The sequence below is a fragment of the Saccopteryx leptura genome, chromosome 13, assembly GCF_036850995.1.
Source record: "Saccopteryx leptura isolate mSacLep1 chromosome 13, mSacLep1_pri_phased_curated, whole genome shotgun sequence".
Taxonomy (NCBI): Eukaryota; Metazoa; Chordata; class Mammalia; order Chiroptera; family Emballonuridae; genus Saccopteryx; species Saccopteryx leptura.
This window is the reverse complement of record NC_089515.1, coordinates 5,360,705-5,387,439: the sequence shown is the minus strand read 5'-3', so window position 1 is coordinate 5,387,439 and position 26,735 is coordinate 5,360,705. Positions and strand designations below refer to the sequence as shown.

At 53.8% G+C, this 26,735-nt stretch overlaps 1 protein-coding gene across 1 annotated transcript in view; it reads right to left on the bottom strand.

Annotated features, from left to right (window-relative positions):
- Positions 1–26,735, bottom strand: part of C13H10orf90 (chromosome 13 C10orf90 homolog) — a 174,478-nt gene that overhangs the window by 133,710 nt on the left and 14,033 nt on the right. The window contains exon 2 of the mRNA XM_066354881.1: positions 18,400–18,472. Coding sequence (XP_066210978.1) covers positions 18,400–18,472 — 73 coding nt within the window. The remainder of the gene's footprint in view (positions 1–18,399; positions 18,473–26,735) is intronic.

Here is a 26,735-nt window from a genome sequence, read left to right as displayed (position 1 = left end):
GTGTTGTCAGACCGACTTGACCCAGTCATGCGTTCGTAAAGTACTCCAGCATTTAGCATCCTGCTTACCTGGTAACCAGTGGACCATCTTTCAGGAAACTTGACCCAGAATAGAGCATTCTTTCAGGGTGAGGTTCCTCTGCCACCCACCCCACACCTGATTGGTTTGCAGGTGGTCTGAGAAAGTAGAGAGGGTCAGAGGGCGGAGCGGAGGGCAGGGAACCCGCCTCAGATGCCACCAGCGCACACTCCTTTTACGTGGGCTGAGCTCGTGTGGGCTGAGCTCGTGTGGGCTGAGCTCGTCTGGGCAGTTCCTGACTTCCTCTAATGACATCAACACAAAATGAAGTGGCGAGTGGGCATCGTCGGAGTGACCTCGGGGACTGAAATTCAACCAGCATGTTTCTCTGCCTTGTTCACCAGAATCTTTACTGCAAGTTTTCATTCCAACAGTGGATAAATTGCAGATTGGAGACTTTCCACAGAGTGCTGGGTTCTGTCTCAAAATGTGAGATGGCCTCACACGCCTTCCTTCTCCGAGTCAATAACCTGCTCCCCTCTGAACTATGGCCAAGTTGAAATGGAAACTGGGCCATTGCCTCAACCTCCCTGTCCACCCCTCTTATCCCAAGCCAATCCTGCATCTCTACTGCCCTGTGGAGACCACGTGTCCCCCAGAACCCACAGCTGTCCTGGTGGGCAGGGAACGAGAGGGCACTGGGCTGGCTGGACAGCTGACCGTGGCCACTTTCCGGGAAGCCGGGTATGGGTGCTTGGGGTCATTTTGGGGACTGGTGAGCCCCCTACTTTGCTTCCCTGGTGAGAGGCTCGTTACTATAAAAATAAAACATTTACCCTGGTTTCGGAGATATCCTTCCGACTTAACAAGGATTACTGCAGCTCTGATATCACAATTAAAATGGATCAGTAGGGAGAAGTAACGATTGATCCTTGAACTATGGTGCTGATCTGTTCAAGAGCCAAAACGTGCTGTGAGCAGAAACACTGAGCCCTGGGGATTGGCACACGGGGCCGGCGTGCTGTCATGGCTGCTGGCTTCCCAGGTGGGCGGGCGCTGGTGGTTAAGGAGAGGGGGGAACTCTACAACTGCTTCCCCAGGAGTGTGTGACCTTGACTTCCAAGTGGAAGTGTGCCTGTCCTTGGGGGTCAACCCCTCTAAACTCCTCCCTGACCATCTGCAAGGACATTTCTGTCCAGTGCCAGCTCGGCAGCCATGACAAGAGCCATCTCATTGAAGCTTGGTGAAACCAGAACGGCCATGTAAGGAAAGTGGTGTTTTGTTTTGTTTTTTAATAACAATAGAGACAAACTGGTTATTCCAATATCTGAGGAATGGTTCCACTGGATTATACCTCGTGGACGGTGAGGAAAACCTCGTCGGGTCCACGTGGGTAAGAGCAATACGAGAGCATCCGACTGACCGGGAGTGACCCCTAAAGGGAAACCTGCTGGAGAGCGGACCTCCTTCCGGTCTCCACGTGGCTCATGCCTCCGGTCCTGAAGCCGGACGGAAACTCCAGAGGTTTGGCGTAGGGTCAAGGGAGATCCACTATTAGAAAGAAGTAACATGCAGTTCGGCCTGACCAGGAGGTGGCACAGTGGATAGAGAGTCAGACTGGGATGTGGAGGACCCAGGTTTTGAAACCCTGAGCTCACCAGCTTGAGCGCAGGCTCATCTGGTTTGAGCAAAGCTCACCAGCTTGAGCCCAAGGTCGCTGGCTTGAGCAAGGGGTCACTCGGTCTGCTGTAGCCCCCAGTCAAGGCACATATGAGAAAGCAATCAATGAACAACTAAGGAGCCACAACAAAGAATTGATGCTTCTCATTTCTCTCCCTTCCTGTCTGTCTGTCCCTATCTGTCTCTCTCTGTCTCTGTCACAGAAACAAACAAACAAAAAAAAAAACAAAAACAAAAACATGCAGTTCATTCCTGGTTTGGGCAGATACAAGTAAGGAACGGGAGTCTCCTGGCCAAGGTCTTGCATTCTCATTCCTCCCAGCACCTTCTACAGAAAGAACACCCGACCCCAGCTGCTTGGTCAAGGGTATTTTCATGTCAACACGAGTATATCTGGTTTATTTCCGAATATGCTAGGCTAGGTTTCTCTGAATAAGAAGTCAACTCATTCTCCATATCAAAATGAGCAGACGTCTCTTAGGAAAAAGCAGGAAGTGATGTCCAACCCATAAAGCCTGAGTTTTTTCTCATCCAGAAGGTGGGCTCCTCAGTGCAGGGTGTGCAAACTCCTTCACTTGGCAGCGAGGGGGCCTGGGTTTTAGACCCACCTGGTTGGGTCACTCATTGGCTCTGTGACTCGGTTTTTTTACTGGTCAACAGGACAAGGTCTTTAAAGATCTCTTTGGCTTTAATATTCTTGGGGTCTCCAAATGTTTATTTGTTGTGGTAAATTCAAAATGCCAAGGTCTATGTCTTAATTATGTATGTATTTTCGGGGCCATTCTCAAGCAGGCACCTATTAGGTGTTGGGTGGGTGGATGGATGGATGGATGGATGGATGGATGAATCGATTAGTAGATGTATAGATAAAAGGTTGGGTGGATAAATGGAAGAAAGAAAGGGAGAGAGGGAAAGAAGGAGGGAAGGAGGGAGGGAGGGAGAGAGGGAGGGAGGGAGGGAGGGAGGGAGGGAGGGAGGGAGGGAGGGAGGGAGAGAGGGAGGAAAAGAATGATGTTGGGCAATTGGATGCTCTGTTAGTCATTCTTTCCCCAGTTCCTTATTTGTGGAGAATTCTAGGACTCGCAATGAGCCCTCAGCCTGCGTTCCGACTGTCACTGGGAGCACAGAGCCAAGGGGAGGGATGCTGATCTTGCTAGATAGAGGTCAGTCTCAAGGGGTGTTTCACTGGCTCCTGCCTCTGGGACTGAGAACAGTTCAATAATAAGTTATTTGGGGCTGACTTTGCCAAGTGGACAGTTCTGAGTACTTGGCAGTTACCACTCCTAAGTAGAGTGTCTCCTTGGCCACGTGACATCGCTTTCCTGTCCTTTATCCACTTCTTGCAGCTGCCCTAAGACCAGGCTTACCTGCTCCTGACCGCCCACTCTCCACCTCACTCGTAGGTGGGAGCACCCTGTGACCCCGGTTCACACGGAGGGGCCAGGCGGTGACCACTTCCATGCGTCCCCCCGACTGCACAGTGGCAGTCCCTGGAGCCTGCCCCTGCTCTACCCCACCACTCGCCCTGCTCTCTGGGGTTTCAATAGGAGTCCTTGTGACACTGCCAAGGTGGACATTAAGATTCCAAACACAAGCCAGTGTTCCCTACAGTGACATCCTCCCCAGGCTTGGGAGGCAGAGGCAGCCTTCCGATGTGGCATTTCGGGCTCTAACTACTCAGGAATGATGAAGGCTGATGTCAGGCGGCATGAGTGTGCCACCACCGACCTCTTCCTGCATTCACCGTGAAGGGTGGCAACTTAGGATGACAGCTTCTTCAATGTTAATTCCGTCTCTTTCTTCGGCGAGAGAACGAGGTGCCCCCCACCCGTATCCTCGCTAATAGGATGACGGAGACAGACCCCCCCCCCACCGGCAACGCTTTCTGATGAGCAGCATCTGATGGGCCCCCTCTAAAAGAAGGGGAGACATCTGGCCAGTGCCGACTCTCCTCAACCTCCACTGGGGCCCCGCCTGGCTTCATGCTGAGCACCCCTCCCCCCGCATCCTGGGGGAAAGCCCACTCGGACATGTGAGAGGCAGGTGGGACATGCGGGAGGCAGGTGGGACATGCGGGAGGCAGGTGGGACATGCGGGAGGCAGGTGGGACATGCGGGAGGCAGGTGGGACATGCGGGAGGCAGGTGGGACATGCGAGAGGCAGGTGGGACATGCGAGAGGCAGGTGGGACATGCGGGAGGCAGGTGGGACATGCGGGAGGCAGGTGGGACATGCGGGAGGCAGGTGGGACATGTGGGAGGCAGGTGGGACATGCGGGAGGCAGGTGGGACAGGCGGCTCCCGGCCGCCCAGCAGATGCAGACCTCCGAAGGGCCTCTGTTCTCAGCATGCGGGTCTTGAAACGGGAAAGGTCTGCAGAGGAATTTTTCAGTTGCACATATTTAAATTTTCAGTTGAATGTATTGGAAAGACGGATGCTTTCCAGGGAGGAGAAGCACCTGGAGAATAACGGCTTGTCAGTGACCGGGCCCCGCGTGCTTGCTATTCCACGGGGACGCGACACGCTGCCTGGCAGTAAGTCCGCGTATTTGGTATTAACTAAGGAGTGGAGCCGCCGGCCACACAAAGCTCTGAGCGGGGCCACAGCGGGCAGTGTGGGGTTCGAGAGATGCCAGCGGCAGGGAAAGGTGAGAGGGGAGGCAGGGCCTCGGACCCCAAAGATTGCCCGTGGACGGCGCCGAGAGAGAGCCTTCCTCCCACACTCACCAACTTTTCTTTTAACGTGCATATATTCCTTGTTTGTAGCTGACATGAACTATGTAGCATTGTTCAACTTTCTTCTTAACATAGAGGTAATAAAAATAGCAACTATCCATGCATGCCTTCTGCCCTGACCCGGGGCCAGCGTGACCTTGCTTAATCTCCTCAGTCACCCTATGGTGCAGACACTATCGCTGTCCCCATTTTAATATATATTTAATAAGAAAACGGGCCACACAGATTGAATCCCTGGAGCCCATGCAGATGACCAGCCTGTCTTTATGTTAAAAATCATCATTTGACCACACTTCACTGGATGCCTACCGTGTGCTGAGCCCCAGAGATGCTGGAGTCTTCACTGGTCCCAGTGAGGTCGCGCTGGGAATGACCTGAGGAGGAGGAGGCCAAGGAGGAGGACGGGGGGACTGTCTCGGATGAGATGGCCCAGGCGGGGCTCAGATGCTGCAGAGGGACCCTGGGGTTGGCATGGCGAGAGTCAGCCATGGGAGGGAGGACACAGAGTGAGGACAGAAGTGGAGGGAGAAGGGCGGAGCCTCGTTCTCAGGTCCCTCTGACGGGCCCCGGGCATGTCTGTGAGTGACCGCTGGCTCCGCGGCCCCCAGGAAGCACATGGTGACCGTGGCACAGACGGCCGCTTCCAGGCAGCCCTGCCAGGCTCAGACGTGACACTGCGTGGTCCTGACACCTGGGCAGGTTACTAAACCTCCGAGTGCCCATCCATCCACTTCCGGGTGTCTCGAGGGGACAAGAGGAGACACTGCAGGTGACGTCATCCTCAACACCTTCTCTCCCTTGCTACCCACATCCCGTCCTTGAGCAAATCTTGGGACACAACACGATTTCCAACCTGCATCTGAGCGCCTCCGCTTCTCCGAGGCCACCACTGGTCACCACTCCCTTGTCATTTCATCCGCTCCATTCTGACCATCAAGGGGGACCCCAGGTTAGAAAGAGAAACTAGAGCTCTAGGCCCTTCCTCTGCGCCGCTAGCAGGGACCCGAACAGGTCCGTGCTTGTCATTTTGTATCCTGTTTCTTAAACAAACACACCTTGTCTCCTCACAAAGCAAAAGGCACCCTGTAGCCTCCTTCTTCCACACCCTGGGTGTTCCCACCACTGCCTGCCTCCTCGCATGATCAAGCCAGGCCGTGTTTCCTCTGAGCTCCTGGGAGTGTGCAGCTCTTCCCTTACTCGGGGCCTCCGCACATCCTGTGCCCCCTCTCTCTGAAGGAAGCCCCTGTTCCAGCTCCTGGGGCAGCGATGTCCCTTTCCAGCTGCCTGGCCTGAAGCAAGTGCCCCTCTCTGTGTCCCTCTGGCATCTCCTCGCCAGCGGTCGGCAAACTCATGAGTCAGCAGAGCCAAATATCAACAGCACAATGATCGGAATTTCTTTTGAGAGCCAAATTTTTAAACTTCAGCTATATAGGTAGGTACGTTCCTTATCGAGGCAGCGCCCGCACGTGGTGTTTTGTGGAAGAGCCGCGCTCCAGGGGCCGAAGGGCCGTGTGTGGCTCGCGAGCCGTGGTTTGCTGACCACGGCCCTGGTTGCAGCGACTCTGCTTCCTTGTCCGTTGGCTGGACGTCTGCACATCCTGAACCTCTAGGATATGGATTTCAGGAGGGCAGCTTCATCCCTGTACCCAGAACAGCTCCCGAGCACACGGTAAGGTCTCAGTAAATGGCAGGAGTGGCTGACTGTCCCAACCTCTGCCTTCCAGGCCTCTGAGATCTCAGCACCTCCCTCACGCAGCGAGCTGGACAGAGAGGGATCGGCGTGGAGGGCAGGCGACACGAACACCAGGACCCCAGCAGCGGGTGTCCAAGCAGAAGCCAGTCACAGAGGACAAACACTGCCTGAGCCCACGTGTCCGAGGTGTGTACAGTGGTCAGATTCATAGACTCAAAGACTGGAGCGGTGATGGCCCCCGGGGCTGGAGGGGGTGGGGACTGCCCCTCAGTGGGCGCACACTTTCAGTCCGGAGAAATGAACGCACCATGGGTCTGCGGTATGGACAACCTACACCCGTGGTCACCGAGAACGCAATGGACTCGTGACCATCGGCGAAGAACGGCAGACCTCACGGTAAGAGGTTTTACCGCAAATACATTTTTTTGAAAAGTGGTTAGAATGAGTGTTTTCTACCCGTGATAACTACTCCTCGGAACGACAACGCAAGTTCGGTGTTATTCCCATGTTACAAACGGTGAAACCGATACTCCCCGGAGTCCGTCTCCTTGTCCGACGTTGAAGACCAAGCTGGGGGAAGAGCTGCAATTTCCAAAGCCTCCTCCTAATCTCGCCCGGAACACCGACTCCAGTCTTGTCTCCGAGGGCGGGAACATGAGCCTCTGATCCGAATATTAATTCACACTCAGGGAACTCCACGCTCAGCATCCACATCCCCAAACTCATCATGTGGTACAGCTCTCTGGAGAGGAGACCCTTGACCCCCGGCCCCACCTGTCCTCAAACTGTCCAGGGACAGAGCCCGGCCAGCCTCCCCCTCGGTGGCCCCTCTCCAGGTTTGATCCCTCTCACAGAGTGTCTCCCAAGTCCCATAACAAGAACAAGTCAAGGTTAGACACACGCAGACGTGAGAGACAGCCGCACTCGGGGCTGAGTGAGGCGCTGGCGCTCCAGCGGCACCCGTCGGAAGGAGCTGACGGAAACACCGCGCTGAGGGTCATTAACGTGACACTATTCCGTCCTGGGAAGGGAATGTGAAAAGCACAGTCCGACAACAGACTCGCTTCCTCCCACCTTCTGGGTAAAACCCGGAGCGTGTTTCCTTCCATGCGTGTTTCCTCCCACGTGTGTTTCTTCCACATGTGTTTCCACTGCATCCCCCTGCCGGGGCCCCGGGAACCGCCCTTCGCCCTCGCGACCCTGAGGCAGCATCCCCCGGCTCAACTCAACAGCACATTCTCAGAGCCCTGAAATCGGCAAGACTCAGGGACTGCAGAGCAGACCACGGGGGAGGCCGGGGGCATCTCCAGGAGAGAAGGGAACACCCGCAGCCACAACCCGCTCTGTCCACGGGGCTCCGGGTCATCGTGTGACGTCTCAGCATTCCACGAGAGGGCAGTCCATGTGTATTCTGGGGGGATGCATACTCGCTTCTGCCCTGCGGAGAGTGAATGGCTTTCAAGTCCCCCACAGCTGGATTCCGGGAACCCTCAGGGGAGAGGGTAACCTTCAGGCAGGTGCCTCTGCTTTTCTCTGGGTCACAACGAGGCTTCCAGAAGATTCCACATGGAGAAAGACCTCCATCGAAAAATCATAGCCACGGCTCTAAGGAAACGCTGCCCTCAGCAGTCAAGGCCGTGGTGGGAAATGGAAACGTCCCGGCTACAGCTCATAAAATAAGATTCAGGACCTCGCCCTCAGCACAGAGGTCAGAGAGCCGGGTTGTCACCAAGCGGAGGGGAGGACGTTCTGGAAGGTTATATTAACATATGGTCCTCTCATGTGCCCGAGGTCAGCGTCGGACACGAAGCCAAGGTCACTTCAAGAAGAGAAGCCGGACCTTCGTTCTGTCCCCTGCTGGAACACAGGGACGGTTTTCCCCGGGACCCCAGGGGTCACGGCCCTCCCTCGGACGCCGGGAGAAGGCAGGGGCCCCCACTTCCCTGGGCTGACCTCTCATGGTCACAGTGAGATCCCCCAGACCCCCAAACTTCACCCCCTGAGCCAGGGACACCTTGTCAACACGCCATCACGCCCACAGGGAGAGACCACCTTCAGAAAGCGAGGTGAGGAGACAATTTGTCCAGAAGAACATGCTTTACCAGGACGGCCTCGTGGTCAGCGAGGGCGTTTTTATTACCAGGATGGAAGCTAGGCGGGGAGGGCAGACAGTGTCCCTAAGGGAGGGGGTGGCTTTGCTCAGGGTCCCCATCCCCCCCCCGGCCCAGTGACGTCACAGCTGCCAAGGCACACGTCTTTCGTGCAAGGAAACTGGACACGCAGATGACCCGTACCACAGATAACAGCAGAAGCTTCCAAAAGACATGGAATTCCATGTCTCACTTCCCATTGTTGTTGCTTCTTTTCTTTTCACACACTTCTCTGTTTCACAACAATCTTTTCTTTAGATGATGGTGGCCGGGTGCCGAAGTGACTCCGAACAAAGCCACACCCGTGCTTGCCCCAGCCTCTTCTCTCCACGCCCGATTAATGGCGTTTCACCCAAACCAGCGGCGTCCCGCCTGGCGGGGCCGGCCGGAGTCTGCGCGTCGGCCTTCTGCTGCAGCCTCGCCCCGGTCATCTGCAACCTCTGGAAGGAGCGTGTGACTCCCAACAATTATCTGTAAATGTTATCTTTCTCTTGGCGGGGGGGGGGGGGGGGGGGGGGAAGCTGTGGTCAATCCACCTGTGTAGTCTAAAGCCGCCTAACATCACACTCACGGTCAGGGATAAGCCCGAGTTGGACCTGTGTGCAGGCTGGGCCGGTGGCTCCGGGGCAGGCCACCCTGGGGGAGAGAGGCTGAGTTGGACCTGTGTGCAGGCTGGGCCGGTGGCTCCGGGGCAGGCCACCCTGGGGGAGAGAGGCTGAGTTGGACCTGTGTGCAGGCTGGGCCGGTGGCTCCGGGGCAGGCCACCCTGGGGGAGTTGGACCTGTGTGCAGGCTGGGCCGGTGGCTCCGGGGCAGGCCACCCTGGGGGAGTTGGACCTGTGTGCAGGCTGGGCCGGTGGCTCCGGGGCAGGCCACCCTGGGGGAGAGAGGCTGACGACGTCAGAGGAAGGAGATGGACAGACCACGGTCAGAAGACGGGGTCAGATCAGTTCAGGGCAGTGGGAGAAGGAAGAGCAGACGGGAACCACATACCCAGCATCTCGGGGCATCACCTCAAAGTCCTCTTGATGTCCTGGCCACACGCCTCTCTGTCCCCTGTGGCTCTCCAGGCCCCGCCCAGGACTTAGCTCCTCCCTCCAACCAGCCAGCTCATGTCCCCCCACCCCCACCCCACCCAGGCATTTGGGGACCACTGAAGCCTGGTCCAGGGGTGGACAAGCAAAACGCAAGCTCTGGTGCAGCTTCCAGTCTGGATGGCGGAACAGATATTTGTCACGTCAAAATAAGCAGGACATGATTGTGACGAGTGTGGTGAAGGAAAGGAAGGGCCCTCGGTTCTGGGTGGGGCTGGTCTGAGGGTCAGGGATGGCCTCCCTGGAGCAGATGCAGGAGCGTCTGCGGGATAAGCTGAGATTGCTCAGGGGCAAGGGGTGGGTGGGTGCAGAGCCCAAGGAAAGGGGCCAGTGTGTGTAGGGTTCCCTCCTCACCGGAGCCCATCCAGGGCAGGGGTGACCAGAGAGAGGGAGAGGGAGGTAGAAAGAGCCAGAAACCAAGGCGCCCAGGGCCTTTCAGACAGAGGAAGGACTGTCTTTGTTCTAAGAGCCATTGAAAGACATGGAGAGGCTTTAAGGAGGGGATAGCCCAGCCTCAACGGCTCCTCCTGGCTGTAGTCGGACAGCAGGCAGAGAAAGCCCGGGATGGGGCAGCCGTCCAGGCCAAGCTGATGGCAGGGGTGGAGAGGAGAGCATGGGTCCCAGAGACCATTAGGAGGTAAATTGGAGGGCCGAGGGCCGCGGTCACACGTGGGACAGGCGAGTGATGGAGAGGCCGACAGAGTGCTAGGTTTCCAGCCTGGCCAACCAGGTGGACGGCAGTGCCACCTGAGATGGGACAGCAATTCTGACCTCAGATGTCTAGTGCAGTCCTCCCGTGACCCTGTACATGGCAGGCGGTGTCCTCCGCCCTGGGGCTGTGACTGTATGTGACCCGTCCACGGCTGTTGATTCACAGGGCCAGTAGCGGGCACTGTGTGTATGGCCGGCCCCATACCCAGGGCAGGAACCTCTCGCTCACCAAGAGGATGAAGAGGAGGGCGGAAACAGACCTTTATAGGAGAGCTTTATGCTGAGTAACCCTCGGGGGTGACGGAATGACGGCCATGTTTACCTCCTAATAACACCGCCAACTCCAGAAGACCACAGGAATGCATGTGACAATGCCGGGGCTCCACACCCATAAACTCGGGGCTGCAGGCCCGCCCAGGGGGGGCCCATAGCCAGCCCTGTCTCCGTCTTTGTCTCCATCTCCGTCTGCACGAGTGATCACTTGGGAATGACCAGCTACGCAGGGACATTTTCTTCTGCTGGGATCAGTAACACCTCGTCTCGGTTCTGGAAGGCCCAGGATTGCTGCGCAGACGTGGGGCTTGGGGTTCTCCGTGACATTTCTTCAAAACACTCCTTCCCGGCAAAAACCACGAGGCCCGGGGCCTGTCTCTCAGACCTGGTCCCTTTGCTCAGCTCAAGATCCTGATGCCCAAAGATGCCTGCCCTGGTGCCCAGGAGAGGCAGAAGGGCTCCCACGCTCAGGGGAGAGAGAAGTGGGAGTCTGGGTGGGTCCCCTCATTCCTCCTTTTGCAGGATGAGACTCAGCGAGCGGTCCCCTGGACAGGCGGCCTCTAATTTCCTCACCGGGCTGAGGTCCCTTCCTGTCCCTCAGGGCCTAGGAGGCCCTGGCCGAGCCTTCATGGCTCTGAGAGGAAGTCGTTTAATCTGGCCAGATGCATTTCTTACAGACGTAAAGCAACACAGACCGGGAAAACGGCAGCTGGGCGCTGTGCTCATTATTTCCCAATTATTTTTAAAATTAGATTATGTAGCAGGTGATGGGCAAAGACGAAGCTAGAGGCAGGAACTCGTGCAAGGCAGTGGGGGAGGGGGGGTTGCTCATTGTACTGTTTATGGGTGATTGCAGGAAAATTGAGGGTCAGGACCCAGGCAGCTGCTGAGCAGAATTCAGGGGAGGGACGTGGGCGTAGCGGTTATTCATCAGATAGCAAATGAGGACGGTCACGTGCTCCCGCGACAGAGGTTGCCTAGTCCATTTTCTTTCCAATGTCACCCTACGTGCACAAGTAGGCACGACAGAGGCCAACATGTCTCCACGGCTCGCCCAGGACGCAGGCGTGAACGCTCCTCCTTCCCCGGCGGTCAGAGGAGGTGTGCTGCCCTCCCCCCCTCCCCTCTTGCAGAGCAGGGTGGACATGGGGCAGAGCGAGCACCGTCAGACCCCCCAGGAGCCAGCTGGTGGAAGCCACTGTCCCTCGCAGCACAGGAAGCTGAGTGACAGGACAGGAAGCGCTTGAAAGAACATCGTCGGGAAAACTCAAAGGCAGCTCTTTGCCTGATAGGCTCTCAACAGCTGCCACCTGACCGGCCCCCAGCTGCTCTGGGGCTCTCTCTGAAGAGTCATGTGAGACCCCTGGAACACAGAATCTATTCCTCTTAGCTCCTTCTTTCAGATAATGCTGTTCGCTCTAGTCAACAGTCTCGAGTGCCAGTCCCTGACCTTGGGAACCTAGAGATGAATGAGACAAGGTCCTTGTCTTCTGAGCCCACAGTCTTGAAGGAAGAAAAAAGAAAAGACAAGACAGGTCACCAGGGCAGGAAGGCAAGGCTGGGAAGGCCATGCCTGCGGAATGACATGCGTCTGACAGAAAGAAGGACGTCCCCAACAGAACCCGACAGCAGAGGCCTCCTCAGGCATCTTCACAGGCGGGCGTGGAGGCAGAGGGGCCCAGGAAATGAGCTTTTCCCACTGACCACGGGGGTGACTTTCAACCAGAGAAGTTGCCTTGATTCCAGACACTCTTACAACAGCGTGTGCAAGGGATAAGGAATGTCTCCTGGAGGACACGGAGGAATCTGTAAGAACGAGGGACAGGAGTGTGCCGTACCATCAAAATGGATTCAATATTAAAAAAAAAATAAAAAAAATTCACCTGTTTCAACTCCAGCCATTCAAGTCCTCGTAATAACCAGGTTTTCCAGGAAACGGAAACGGAGAAATAAGGTGTCTGTCCCATGGCTTCCTGTTCACATGGAAGCCACAACTACAGACGACTTCTGGGAGAGAAGAGAAATACAGCTCACATCCATGGGGGGGGGGGGGGGGGTTAAGGGATAAGGTAATAATCTTCCTGGAAGCCTGGTTAAGGGCGTGTGTTTGATCAGGGCGACTGGCTCCCTAAGAATGAAACCCGAATGGTGGTTGGGCAGGCGGCAAATCCCCGCCCTCGCCAAAGCGGGAAGAAACCAAGGATTCCGCTCAAGTTCGAAGTGAAATATAATTACTTCATCCCATTCATCAATCAAAGGCCCACCCTTTAGAAACTGCCAGTTGTAAAGGTCGGGCTTAATTGATGAGGAGGGAGACAGCCAGCCGTGTGCTGCTGTCCCCACCTCCCTTCCACAGCAGGGAGAATGCCGTCATTAAAAATGCCCGGCGACCTTCATCGGTTCGCTCTATGTGCACTTCCCCTCGCTGATTTCTCCCAGAAATGGCTTAACAAGGCACCTGACTCGGCTAATGACGGCTGAATTCTTAGATCAAGCCTTCCTGGTCAGTCGGTCGGCAGTCAGGTAGCACAGAGCCAGGGAAACAGTCGATGGAATTCCTTCCACAACACGCCGGACGGAAACTGGAAAAGGCCTCCCTCCCTATTCCCTGATTCTGAAAACAGATGTGTGCTCTCGGGCAGAAGCAGTCACCTTCCTGACATTCCCCCCGTGTCTCTCTCTCTCTCTCTCTCTCTCTCTCTCTCTCTCTCTCTCTCTCTCGGTGATCAGATCCCATTCATCACAGAACACTGAAAGTGTTCATGGGGCCAGCAGATTTCCCAGGCCTTGACAAGAGGACAGTTTCACCCTTGGAAACCGCCACCCCTCGGCCGCCCCTGCAGTCCTGGAATTCCCAGTGCCCAGGTCCGTGAATGGTGCACTGTGTGCAGCGAAGGCACCAAAGGTGGAAACCCAGAGGCCACGTTCGCTTTGGATTTCCTGCGTGAGCACTCCGAACCCCTCTTTGGACCAAACACCCCGTGGCTGTAGCTTCTACGACGGAGCCTGACCACCCACATGACCAACCTTGGCAGCAGCCCCTGTTAGAGATCGGGTACCTTCATCCACCATCGTCTCAGAAAAAAAAAAGACATCGAGGAGTGGGAAGACTTTCCCAAGCTGAGGGCCGGTCACCCTGGTGTGAAAAACCTCAACTTGAGGAAAACATCCTGACTCCGGGTCTGCTGTTCCCGGGACGCACTCTCCCCTCCACCCGTGTGGGGGGTGCCCCGGGGGTGCCCCCACTCTCTCTGCTCCCATGGTCTCTCCTGTACTCACTTCAGCTGTTCACATGGTTGCTCCTAGGACCACCTGTCAACGATGATCATCTCAAGCTCCGTGACCCTGACCGTCTCCTGATCTCAACAACTAACTTCCTAGCTGCTTTCTTGACATGTGGACACGGAGGGCCGATGGCCTCTCGCATGCAGAGCCTCCAGACCTCACAAATTCAGGGCCCTCCCACCAACACCACCACCCCTTGGCCTCAGAAAACACCTGGGTCCCCAACCCCCTACCTTGTTCACGTTGGCACCTTCTCTCTGCCCAGAAACATCACCAGCATCTCCCTCATCCCGGCCGCCTGTGCCTCAGTCATTTCCCAGCATGCCGCTGGTCCTGGTCTCCCTGCCCCGGCCCAGGCCCAGGCCACCTCCTGCCTGAAACATCACCGTTCACGTGAGCCAGATCACACATCCCAGGAACCTAAAAATCCTTCCTGGGGCCCCTTGGCCTACTCAATACAGATTTAAAAAAATAAATTAGTTTATTTTATTTTGGCTCAATATGACCGATCAGCTGTTTCCCAACCCCAGCCGTGTGCGCATGTCATGAGCTACCATCACATGTGGGTCCCCTGCCCTCGGGGTTTCTTATGGACTCAGCTGCCTCCTGCGTGGGAAGGAGGGGGCGGGGTCTCAGACCCCAGATAGCTGGAAGAGGCTGGATGAAAGGTGGGAAGGAGGGGGCGGGGTCTCAGACCCCAGATAGCTGGAAGAGGCTGGATGAAAGGTGGGAAGGAGGGGGCGGGGTCTCAGATACCAGATAGCTGGAAGAGGCTGGATAAAACATGGGAAGGAGGGGGCGGGGTCTCAGACCCCAGATAGCTGGAAGAGGCTGGATGAAAGGTGGGAAGGAGGGGGCGGGGTCTCAGATACCAGATAGCTGGAAGAGGCTGGATGAAACATGGGAAGGAGGGAGCGAGGTCTCAGATACCAGATAGCTGGAAGAGGCTGGATGAAAGGTGGGAAGGAGGGGGCGGGGTCTCAGATACCAGATAGCTGGAAGAGGCTGGATGAAACATGGGAAGGAGGGGGCGGGGTCTCAGATACCAGATAGCTGGAAGAGGCTGGATGAAAGGTGGGAAGGAGGGGGCGGGGTCTCAGATACCAGATAGCTGGAAGAGGCTGGATGAAACATGGGAAGGAGGGGGCGGGGTCTCAGATACCAGATAGCTGGAAGAGGCTGGATGAAACGGCTTCTATGGCCCCTTTCACACGAGAAGCCATGAGTGGACTTATTATGCCTTTGGAACATCTGTCTCATCCTTCTGGGCCAGCTGTCCGGCCAGCCAGGTACCCACAAGGCTGGATGGATCCCAGCCCTGTTAGTAACACCCAGTCTGGCCTCCTGACCAGCAATGGTTGGATCAGGGTGGGGCCTGAGAAGGTCAGGGAGAGGCATGAGCTCCGGGTGAAGGTCCACTCCCACTGCTGAGGCCCACGGAGCCCCCCGGTCCCTGCGCATTCAGCCGCGGGTGGCTCTGCTGCCATCATGTTCACTGCTTCCCCTGCCACGGCCACCCTTCTGTCTACAGCAGTGTGTATCTGGAACCCCAAGCTGAGCCTAAAACTCTGCTCTCTGGGTTTCCCAAATCACCCGAGAGAAAGATACCATCTGTGCTGGGGCCTTCTCATGAGGCTGGGGGAAAGTCCAGCTCCTGACGCAAACTTCCTGTTCTTCCCTGAGGACACCGGTCAACCCGAGAGTCTGGAGGGCACAGGCGGCTGGTCAGACCAGAGTTCCTGGGACAGGTGTGACGGCACTCCCTCCTTGACCAAACTCGAGTCAGACTCTGCGAGCCCTCCACCAGCCGAGGCCGTATCCTCAGCCATCCCGCTGGCCGGCCTGTCAGAGAACCCTGCTGAGTCCACTCTGAGAGGGGGCCCTGCTAAGCCAGTTTCACAAGAACCTCCCTGACCCTTGACTAATCAAATCCCTCCTCCCCACCTTTGGTTTCTAATCAAGTTGTTGTTAGTGACCCCACAGAGTCCCTCGCTCCGATGGGCGATAACCCCTGGTGGCCTGGTACTCAGAGCTGAGCTCAGATCTCCAGTGACATCTCCCCACTACCTCGGCAGCTCACATAAAACCTGCCTGGCCGTTTTTAACCAGGGTCCAGTGCAATTTCTCTGACCAGATAGGAACAATGTTGCAGGCCACATGGAACGCCCAGCCCGCAGACCGTGAGCCTTCCGGGGCCATGTGTCCTGGCTCTGACGGACACCCCCAGACCAAGCAGCCAGGCTCCTCTGAGAACGCCTTCTGAGAAGGCCAGACCCTTGGGCTCTATCATTGACCCATTTGGTCCAATTTTAGCAAGAGTCCTGCTGGGTCAGTATCAGGAAGATTCTACACCTTTGACATTGGATCAAATTTCTCATACCCCACCTGTCAAGTCAACTGAACCCTAAACCCTCCTTAGCCCTAATGTTTCTTCTTAGAGATTTCCCATCCTCTGATCCCACCTTCTCTTTGACTGTGAAGGCCCTTCTCCTTATCTTGTCAGAGTTGAGCCCAGTCTCTCCCTGCGGTAAGACCCCTGAGTAAAGCCCTCCCTGGATAAAACCCACCTTACTCTCTTTGCCAAGTGTCATGAAGGCTTTCTTTCTTTTTTTTTTTTTTTTATTTATTTTCTTTTTCTGAAGTGAGAAGCAGGAGGGAGGCAGAGAGACAGACTCCCACATGTGCCCAACTGGGATCCACCCGGCATGCCCACCAGGGGGCGATGCTCTGCCCATCTGGGGCGTCGCTCTGTTGCAACCAGAGCCATTCCAGTGCCTGAGGCAGAGGCCACAGAGCCATCCTCAGTGCCTGGGCCAACTTTGCTCCAATGGAGCCTTGGCTGCGGGAGGGGAAGAGAGAGACAGAGAGGAAGGAGAGGGGGAGGGGTGGAGAAGCAGATGGGCGCTTCTCCTGTGTGCCCTGGCCAGGAATCAAACCCGGGATTTCCACACACCGGGCCGTTGCTCTACCACTGAGCCAACTGGCCAGGGCCGTGTCATGAAGGCTTTTGTGTGTAACAAGTACTCACATTCTCTCAAAATACGGGAGGTTCAGGACTGCCTCCAAAGGGTGCTCCTGTAATTAGGACTTGGAAATATAGATAGATTTAAACAGAAAGAAAGATGAAAAAGAAAGGAGGAAAGAAGAAGGAAGAAAGGAGAAAGGACTAAAGGAGGGAAGGAGGGAGGGAGGGAGGGAGGGAGGGAGGGAGGGAGGGAGGGAGGGAAGGAGGGAGGGAGGGAGGGAGGGAGGGAAGGAAGGAAGGAAGGAAGGAAGGAAGGTAAGAAGGTAAGAAGGTGCCAGGAGACACCTGTCTCTCTCCACACACTGGCTTGCTTGGGCAGTTCCTGCAGCACTGACAATTAGCCCCTGGCCTCAGGGCCAGCAGGCACTTGGTTTCTGTGTCATTAAATGGCTACATGTCCCGTGAACAAGCACCCACTGTGGAATAGAGATTAGGCCCATTTTGAGCTGAGCTAGTTCTAGAAAGAAAGAAAGAAGGAAGGAAGGAGGGAGGGAAGGGAGGGAAGGGAGGGAAGGGAGGGAAGGGAGGGAAGGGAGGGAAGGGAGGAAGGGAGGAAGGAAGGAAGGAAGGAAGGAAGGAAGGAAGGAAGGAGGGAAGAAAGAACCAGCCAGTGCACATCTAGGTTAGCCTGGGGCGGGCTCTTCCCAGAGCCACCTGAGTGCTCTGAGTGGGGTGCAGGTAGGCACCCCCAGCAGCAGATTCACATCCTTACCACAAGAGATCTCTAGGCTAAGTTTTTAAAGGATCCACGCTCAATATCAGTGCTATTGAAGAGTAAGCTAGAAACCGTGCTCAGAGGCTCCGGCAGGGATTGGCTGTGGAAACTTCCTTCAGATCACCTTTCTGTCTTGAGTGTGTTCACAGGGTCAGTTTCAGAAAGGAATCCAGGTCCCCGATACCTTTGAGAGGCAGGTGGTACCGCGTAATGAAAAGAGAAGCTATAAATATGTGTATCGTCACCCCCCACCCCTCCACACAGGGACACACACAGCGACATACACCAGCTGATCGGCCACATTTACAAAGCAAAATTAAGGGGAGGATTAAAAAAAATACAATAAAATTTGCTACGTGAAAACATTCTCTTTAAAACTGACCAGCCAGAGTCGAAACCAGTATAGTATATCAACCCAGTTAATCTTACGACGGTCCCATTAGGAAACGGAGGCCTAAACCCCCCTCAAATTTCACGGAAGATGGAGAAAGGCAGCTTGCATTCATACCGTTGATGTGTTTACAAACATAATGGTGGGTGTGGACCGCGGCCACCTCGCCACGTGCGTTGTACCGAGTCGTGGCTGCGGACCAGAGCTTCGGTGAGGAAGGGTTCATGCAGGCAGAGACGCCATGCTCGCATGAACACTGCACCTGCTCTGATCTGAGAAGACCCCACGTCAGTCCCGTGACTCACTCCCAGCGAATCCACGCCAGACCCTGCCGCCCCAGCCTGGGCACTCGGCCACCCGCGGAAATCTCAGGCCTGAGGGCACCGCCATAGGCGACCTGTGCGTCTCTGTCACCCTTAGCCTTGTCAGACGCTGCCGGCCGGAAGTCCAGGCACTCAGACATTCCCACCCGGGTCAGCGCCTGCCAGGGCTGTGGAGCTAAGTATCGTCTCATGTTTGGGGGCACATGAGGCTCCCAAGTGTGTTTCATTATTAACAAAAATAAAGCAGAGAGAGAGAGTAAATAAAGGCTGGAAAAGGACTGCCACTCAGTCAGAGCCCCATTCTTTACCTGCGTTCGAAAGACTTTCATTTCTCTCCCAGGCTGAGGGATCCTTAGGGGACGGGAAGAGCCCACTGTGGATCTGGAAGATAAACAGAAACCTTCCCAGTCTCATATTTTTACTTGCCAGGCATGTCATCTTCCATAAGTAACGCACATTATTATTTTTATAAAATCAAGGGACACACCCCAGAATCGCTCCCGTCTCCCAAGAGAGAACCGTGGACTGTGACGAATGCTTATCCCCACCGTTCCCCGGGTCAACCCTCCCAATAAATGAAGAACAGGTCTCCGATGGTTTTAAACCCAGCACCGGGAAGGCGGCAAGGGGAAAACCGTCACCAGCTAACACGGGCTTTCACAACCAGATCGATAAATCACAGCTAATGTTGTTTCCAGTTCCGCCAGCATGCTGAATGGGCGTTGAGTTAAAACCGGACATTCGATAACTATGGAGGAACCAATGAACCACGAGCCATCACAGTTTAGAATTAGCCTTCAGGACCCCGTGAAAGTAAGATCGATGAGCATCTAAAAACATATTCGGCGGTCGCAGGGAGGACCACTGTGCGGACTTTTCCCTGCCAGAGACCAAGGTTGGGTTTCGTTGTTCATTCCGAAAGCAGGTCGCTGTGGCTGAGGCTTCTGGCTCTGATTTTGGTTGTAATCAGACTCCAGGGCACCTCGTTCCACACTGCCCACGCCCCTCGCCCTCCTGAACACCCCCAGACCTTACACCGAAGCTGCAGAGCAAGTCTTCTGTTCCGTGCCCCTCCACCTGCCAGGCCCCTCGTAATCAGTGTGAGATGAAAAGGCAGCACGTCACCCCTGAGTCCCAGGGCTCAGTTAAGCTTGCTGGGTTCAGGTCCCGTTTGGGGCCCCTTCTCCTCCCCAGCGTCTGGACAACCAGTGTGGGGACCGCAGAGGAAAAGCTCCCGGAAAAAAATTCTTCCGTTCCAAGCAGGAGCCAGGCCTGCCCCACACCACGGCCGGAGGGAAGAAGAAAGCAGTGGGACCTGGACTGCAGCTACGCTGTGATGGGAGGAATCTGTCTTGGCTGTGTGGGGCCCAGCTCCGACATCGCCTATTAGCGCACGATTATTAAGAGACGTCGTGGCCCTGGCCGGTTGGCTCAGCGGTAGAGCGTCGGCCTGGCGTGCAGGAGTCCCGAGTTCGATTCCCGGCCAGGGCACACAGGAGAAGCGCCCATCTGCTTCTCCACCCCTCCCCCCCTCCTTCCTCTCTGTCTCTCTCTTCCCCTCCCACAGCCGAGGCTCCATTGGAACAAAGATGGCCCAGGCGCTGGGGATGGCTCCTTGGCCTCTACCTCAGGCGCTAGAGTGGCTCTGGATGCAGCAGAGCGATGCCCCGGAGGAGCAGAGCATCACCCCCTGGTGGGCATGCCGGGTGGATCCCGATCGGGCGCATGCGGGAGTCTGTCTGACTGCCTCCCCGTTTCCAGCTTCAGAAAAATGAAAAAAAAAAAAAAAGAGACGTCGTGCAGGTGGCTCTGCTGCTCCACGCTTTCCATCATCCCACTGACTTCTCACAACTGTCAGGGGATACGCAGTGGTCAGTCCGACTCTGGCCCCCCGGAGAAAGCCCAAGCAGACGCCCAAGCGGACGGAGGTCAACCATGGCGGTGACACAGCCAAGATGCCGACCAGGGTGGTCAGTCAGACCCAAAGCACCTGAGCTTTTAGCCAGGATGTTCCAAATACATTGATGTTTTTACTCAGTACTGTGATCTGTTTATATGTATATTACCAATCGACTTATATACGTGATTTTCTCAGACTCTGCATAGATCTGTCATGGGGAATACTGGTTAGCACACGAAACTTCTCAGGAAGGAAATAAAAGTGCATCAGACATGGGAACGGAACATGGTTTAAATCCCAAGTTCAGCAGAAGGGAGCTGTCCTGTGCTTCAAACACAATCAGTCTGGTGCGTCTGAAAGCTGGGTGTGGGGGGGGGTAGGGTGGAGGGGGTGGATCGCAGGGAAAGTTTGACCCAGCAGAGATGCTAAGCTTCCTTTCTCCTGGGTTGTTGTCGTGTGTGGCTCCTTTAAGCTCAATTCTTGTGTGTAATGTCTAAAGCAGCACTATCCAGTTCAGTGAGTCAGTTAGCCTGGGACAGAAGGAGGTCAGAATTCTGACTTATAACTTACTCCAGAGCTCTCCACTCACCTGGGTTTGTGAGTCACCCTGAGCTGTAACCTCAATGAGAATAAAATCACTTTTGTCTTATTTGCCAATGGGTTCCTAGCTCCTCGTATAGGCCTGGACACGTTGTGGGTTTTCAATAAATATGTATTGAAAGAAAAGGATGAAGAATTAATGCATGAGTTCATTCATTTATTCATTTGTTCATGAAAACCAAGCTTCCCGTCCAGGGCAGATGGTACACGGGGCCCTTGGAATCCAGTCCCCTGTGTCCTTGGAGACCGTGCGGAACCCGGAACCCGGGCCTCCCCCCAGTCTTCAGTTCTGCTTCCCTCAGCGTTATAACCATGTTCAGCTCTCTGCTAACTTAAAAACAACACCAAAAACTCCCTCCCTCTCTTCCTCCCTTTCCCTGCCTCGCTCTCAGCAAACCTGGGAGAAGGTGGACCCCCTGATCCTGTCCCAGTTCCTCATCCCCCACTCCGCCCTCCCTTCACAGTGATCACCGGGCTACGGTGATCTACAACACTGCCACTGCCACTGTGTGCTAGTGCCACCCCTGCCAACACCAGGGCGTGCGTCCCGTCCCACCAGCACCTCCGGTGAGCCCCGCCCCCATGCGCCCCCTTCCCACCTCCGCCCCACCCCCTACCACCACCTTCACCGAGGCTGCCGTAGTGACCACTGGGCCTCATCCCACCGGTTCCTCCGAGCCACGCTTCCACCGGCCACGTCTGGTCACACCCCTCCCAGCTTAAAACTCTGGGATATTTAAAGAAAGTGATTCAAAACACAGCCAAAGCCATACTCATGAAGACGCTTCTGCAGTGTGGTTGGTTCATAATGGCAAAACATGAGCAGTACCCCAGATGCCCAGCATCGGGGGTGCTTTGTGGGGCTGAGCACCTGTGTTAACACGTCCATGACTGTGATAATGGTGACAGATGTGGTCCGGGCTCCCATCTCTGTCTGCGCGCTCTAACAACATGCTAGGAGCAGCCTCGGATGCTCCGTGACTGGGGATATCATTTCCTAAGGGACAGGGGGAGCTTTAGTGATTTTTGGACAAAAAGAGCGAGTGCTTCATGTTCAGCGATGTGTGAGAGCTTAGTCCTGCTGCGGGTTCCCTTAGAGACGTGTCCCTGCAGCCTTTACTCCCCAGCTGAGATGAGCCGCTGCTGATATAGCGCGATGTGTCACAACTGGATTTTCACCAAGTCTAACACGTGACATGTATATGGGTTTTTTTTTTTCATTTTCATTTTTTATTATGGTAAAATACACGTAACATAAAATTCACCGTCGTAACCACTTTTAAGTGCACAGTTCAGCGGTGTTAACTGCAACCATAAAGTTGGACGTCACCCCCATCTAGATCCATAATTCTTCTCATCTTGTAAAACAGCAACTCTCCCTGCCTGCCTCCCCAGCCAGTGGCCACCAGCCTTCCACTGTCTGTGATTTGACTCCTCCAAACCCTTTTCATAAGCAGAATTCTGCAGTGTTTGTCCTTGGTGATTGGCTTGTCATTTCACATAATGTCCTCAGGTTTCATGCCTCTCGTACCCTAGGTCAGAACTGAGTTCCTTTTTAAGACTGAATTGAGTCAATCGTGCATGTAACCCACATTTTGCTTACTCATCATCTGTTGATACACACCTGCGTTGCTTCCATGTCTTGGCTATTATGAGAAACGCTGCAACGTACATGGGTGTACAAAACCTCTTTGAGATCCTGCTCTTAGTTCTTCTGGGTGTATACCCAGAAGTGGAATTGCTAGATTGTGTTGTGGTTCTGTTGACATTTTTGAGGAGCCACCATCCTGTTTTCTACAGAGGCTGCACCACTGTCCATTCCCATCAATGGTAGAGAATTGTCCCGGTTTCTCCACATCCTTGCCAACACTCGTTATTGTCTGTATTTTGATAGTAGCCCTCCTAATGGGTGTGAGGTGGTATCTCGTTGCAGTTTGGATTTGCGTTTCCCTAATTACTGATGTTGAACATCGTTTCATGTGCTGATTGGCCGTTTGTATGCCTTCTTTTGGAGAAATGTTTATTCGAGTCCTTTGCCCATTTAAAAATGTATCTATTTATTCTCGTGTTTTAGGAGTTTTCTCTGTATTCTGCATGTGAAACCTTTATCAGATATAAGATGAACAAATGTTTTCTCTCATTCAGCAGGTTGCCTTTTTCCTGCATTGATGTCATCTTTCCATTTGCAATTGTTAAACTTTTCACGAAGTCCAACTTGTCCATTTTTTCATTTGTTACCTGTGCCTTTGATGTCATGTCTAAAAAATCATTGCCAAACCCAGTGTTATAAAACTTTTCCCCTATGTTTTCCTTTAAGAATCTTATAGTTTTATGTCTTACATTTAGGTCTTTGGTCTATGTTGAATTAATTTTTGTATACGGTGTTAGATTAGGGGCCAACTTCACCCTTCTCTATGGGATATTTTCCCAGCACTATTTGTTGAAAAGACTGTCCTTTCCTCATAGAACGGTCTGACTGCTGATGTCAGAAATCACATGACCGTATATGTTTATTTCTGGGCTTTCTCTTTTTCATTCTGTTGATCTATCTGTCTTTATGCCAGCACCGCAGCCCACTACCCTGCTCTGACTACCGCAGCGTTGTAGCAGGTATTGATGTCGGGAAATGCACGTCTTCCAACCTAGTCCTTCTTTCTCCAGATCTTTTTGGCTTTGTGGGGTCCCTTGAGACCATTGTACATTTTAGGATGGCTTTTTCTATGTCTTTAAAAAAATATCATTGGAATCTTTATAGGAATTGCATTGAATCTGCAGATCATTTTGGACAGTGTAGACATCTTCACAATATCGTCTCTTAATCTGTGAACATGAATGTGTTCCCATTCATTTTTTTTATTCTTTAAGTGATGTTTTGTAGTTTTCCTTGCACAAGTCCGTCACTCAAGCTACTTCCTCAGTCCTTTCAAGACCTTGTCCCCCTTGGGTCTCCAAAGATGTCAGTGTTATTTAGCAAGTGGCAGTGGGAATTTCACCACACACAATAGGGGGAAAGATATAAAACCCCATTTTCTACCTCTGGTCTCCATGCTTCTGGGCTTGGCTCAAGTTTGGGGTCCCACAAGAAGCCTTCACCCTGGGCTCACCACATGTCAGACAAATTACCTCATGGCTCTCTAACAACTCTGTGAGAGAAATGTAAGTATTATTTCCACTTTACAGATGTGAAAGCTGAGGCAAGAGAGGTTAAGTCACTGGCCTGAAGTCACATACACACACACACACACATACATTACACACCTACCTAATAAAAAAGTGAAGGAGCTCAGGTTGGAGCACAGGTGTTAGGGAGCTCCAGGACTGCCTGGAGAGTAGCAAACTATGACCAGGATCATGATAACTCATAATCATAGGACGGGTTCCCGTGGCCAAGCTCTATGACACATGTTGCCTCATTTTGATTCTCCAAAGTTGCTGAGAGGCGGCCAGAGAACCCAGATGTGTTTTTTTTAATATAAAGTAACCACGTCCCAGAGAGGGTAAGGGACATACCTGCCCAGGAACACAATATGGTGGCTCTGGAGCCTACACTGCCCCCCCAGACTCCCTTCCAGACCACCTGCCCACCTGCCGCCCCAGAGCTCGGCCTATGCAGTGCCGCCACCAGCAGAGACCGTCTCAAGCCTGACCATCGAGGAGAAGGATGACGCCAACCACCACTTGATCTACGAATTCCACCAGGAGCCAGAGGCTGCGTGCTCACTAGCAAGATCTGAGTGTCATCAATACAGTAACGCTAGAACCTTCCATTTATGGGAGACTAAATATTTTACAAACCACTCCCCATTCTCTCACTTGGCGCTCTCAGGTCCTGCCATGATGGCTGGGTTCTAATGAACAGAGACGCTGTTGCTTTTGATGTGTTTTTTTGTTTCCTGACTGTTCCTTCTAGAGATCTGAGTACTCACAATGGACCCATCATCCCTTATCTGCAATTCTAAAATCCATAAAGCTTTGAAATCCAAGAGTTTTCTTCTCAGAGTCTGTAGAAAACTAATCTGAGAGCAGAACCTTACCTGGGAACTACCCTGAGGCTATTTATAATATTAATTTATTCCATTTAGTGTGAATATTCAGACATTTTATTGCGGAAACATCCGTGAGCTTAATTACAGGGTGCTAGTCAGATCCCACCGGGAATGTTGTACAATATTACCTTTCTGAAATAAGATTAAGAAATGATTGCTGAATCACATTTGGCCCCAAGAGTTTGGGATGGAGACTTGTGGCTGGGTACCCTCGATATTTAGTGGACTTATTAGCCTCTAGGTTAGGGTTTTCCATACACCCCTCAACCAGCCCCCCCCCCCCATACACACAAGACGGGTATTCTCTCTGCATTTTATAAGTAAGGACTCTGGAGTATGGAGGGATTAGGTAGTTTCCTGTAGGTCACAGACATACTCAGTATCGGAGCCAGTACTGTCCTCTTCCTAGAATGTAGCATTCTTCACATCCCCATATTAGTGTGTGTGTGTGCATGTGTGCACGCACTGTGTATGTGTGTGTGCGCGTGCGCATGCAGGGTGGTGAAGGTAACAGAAACGGCTCCTGGGCTTTGTAGAGCACTGAGCAAGTCAAATAGGGGCTGAAACTTCATACGTCCAAGGAGAGAAGTGAGGGGAGGAAGCAGGAGTGCCCAGGCTTCCTTTTGCCCTCTCTGGACACGTTTGCAAAGCATCCTCTGGACACACTCGCAAAGCAACCTCTGGACACATTCGCAAAGCATCCTCTGGACACATTCGCAAAGAACACAGAGGAGAGATTCCACATCTGCTTGTATCCCAAGTGGTCAAAGACCAAGGGCATGTTTTGGCTGGGTCTTCTCTCGGGGATCGTGGCAGACGTTATTGGAGTCAGCCAGCAGGAAAACGGAAGAGAGGCCCATGTCTTTTTAGCATCCCAACCCCTTCCCCTGGGGATGCTGGAGACCCCACTGGAGGGTAGACGGCAAGCATGGGGTGCGATGGCTCCAGGGTGGACTGCCCATGGGCCAGCGTAGCCTTCCCCGGGGCTGGGACACAGTCTCTACGGCTAATGTAGATGCATGACTGATCCTGGACAGCAATGCGGGCTTGCATCCATCTTCTGAGCTCCCTTCCGCAACTGTAATTAACGTCGGGCCAGTCTGCGGGTCCCCGGTGTGTCTTCCTTCTGCAACTGTAATTAACGTCGGGCCAGTCTGCGGGTCCACAGTGTGTCTTCCAGCTGCGACCATCATGACTGGACTGAGACTCACCCCTCGGCCCTGACTCCCTCTCCATGTGCCGCCTCTTCCCGTTTCCATTGGCTCTAACCTTCTCTAATCTAAAGTAAATCTGCATGAAAAGCACTAGATTTTTTTTTTCATTGAGATTCTCAATCGCCTTTCATTACTGAGATAATGTCCCTTATCCGATTGCAAAAGGCAGGCCTGTTCCCTCGCAGGATCTGAAGGACGAGGCCTGCGCAGTTCCACCTTCTGGCCTCTCCCGGCTTTCTCCTGCACGTCTGTTTTCCACGGGCCGTGTCTGGTGGGATTCTGGTGTGAAAATGAGGCAGATCGGGGCGGGAAGAGGGACGTGTGATTCCGATGATGCATCCTCTTGTGAGACCCGCGTTGGAAGGCCGCCTACCCTGGCTGCCTAAGGAGAAATGCTCTGTGGAGAACTCACTCTCGGTTTTCCCACCAGGGCGACTGTCTGTGTGCAGGGATAAATGACAACGTTTCTATGCCGACATCAGGCAGTGGGGCGGGGGGGGGGGGGGATTACTGCCTAATAGAGGCATGTTAATTGCCCAGGGATGGAGTCAAATTTAGCTGAACTATTTGTCTATCAAAAGAGTTTTCCTGGGTCCCTGAATGTTGCTTTCAGCCTATTCTTTTCTGTTTCCTAGCATGTGACGTCTTCTCCAGACTCGAAAATGGGAGCCGATGATCCTGAAAACTGAACCCATTTCTGGCGCACCCCGTGGGGACCCCGTGTGTTCTCAGCCATTGCTAACTGTCATTCATCTGCTGTCCCTCAATGAGAGCCCCGAACTGCCTGAAACACTTTAAAATCGGATAAAGTTACTCTGACTTTGGCAGACCTGAGAAAGTTCTGAGACGTCAATCACTCGCTCAACCCAACAGCTTTTAACTCA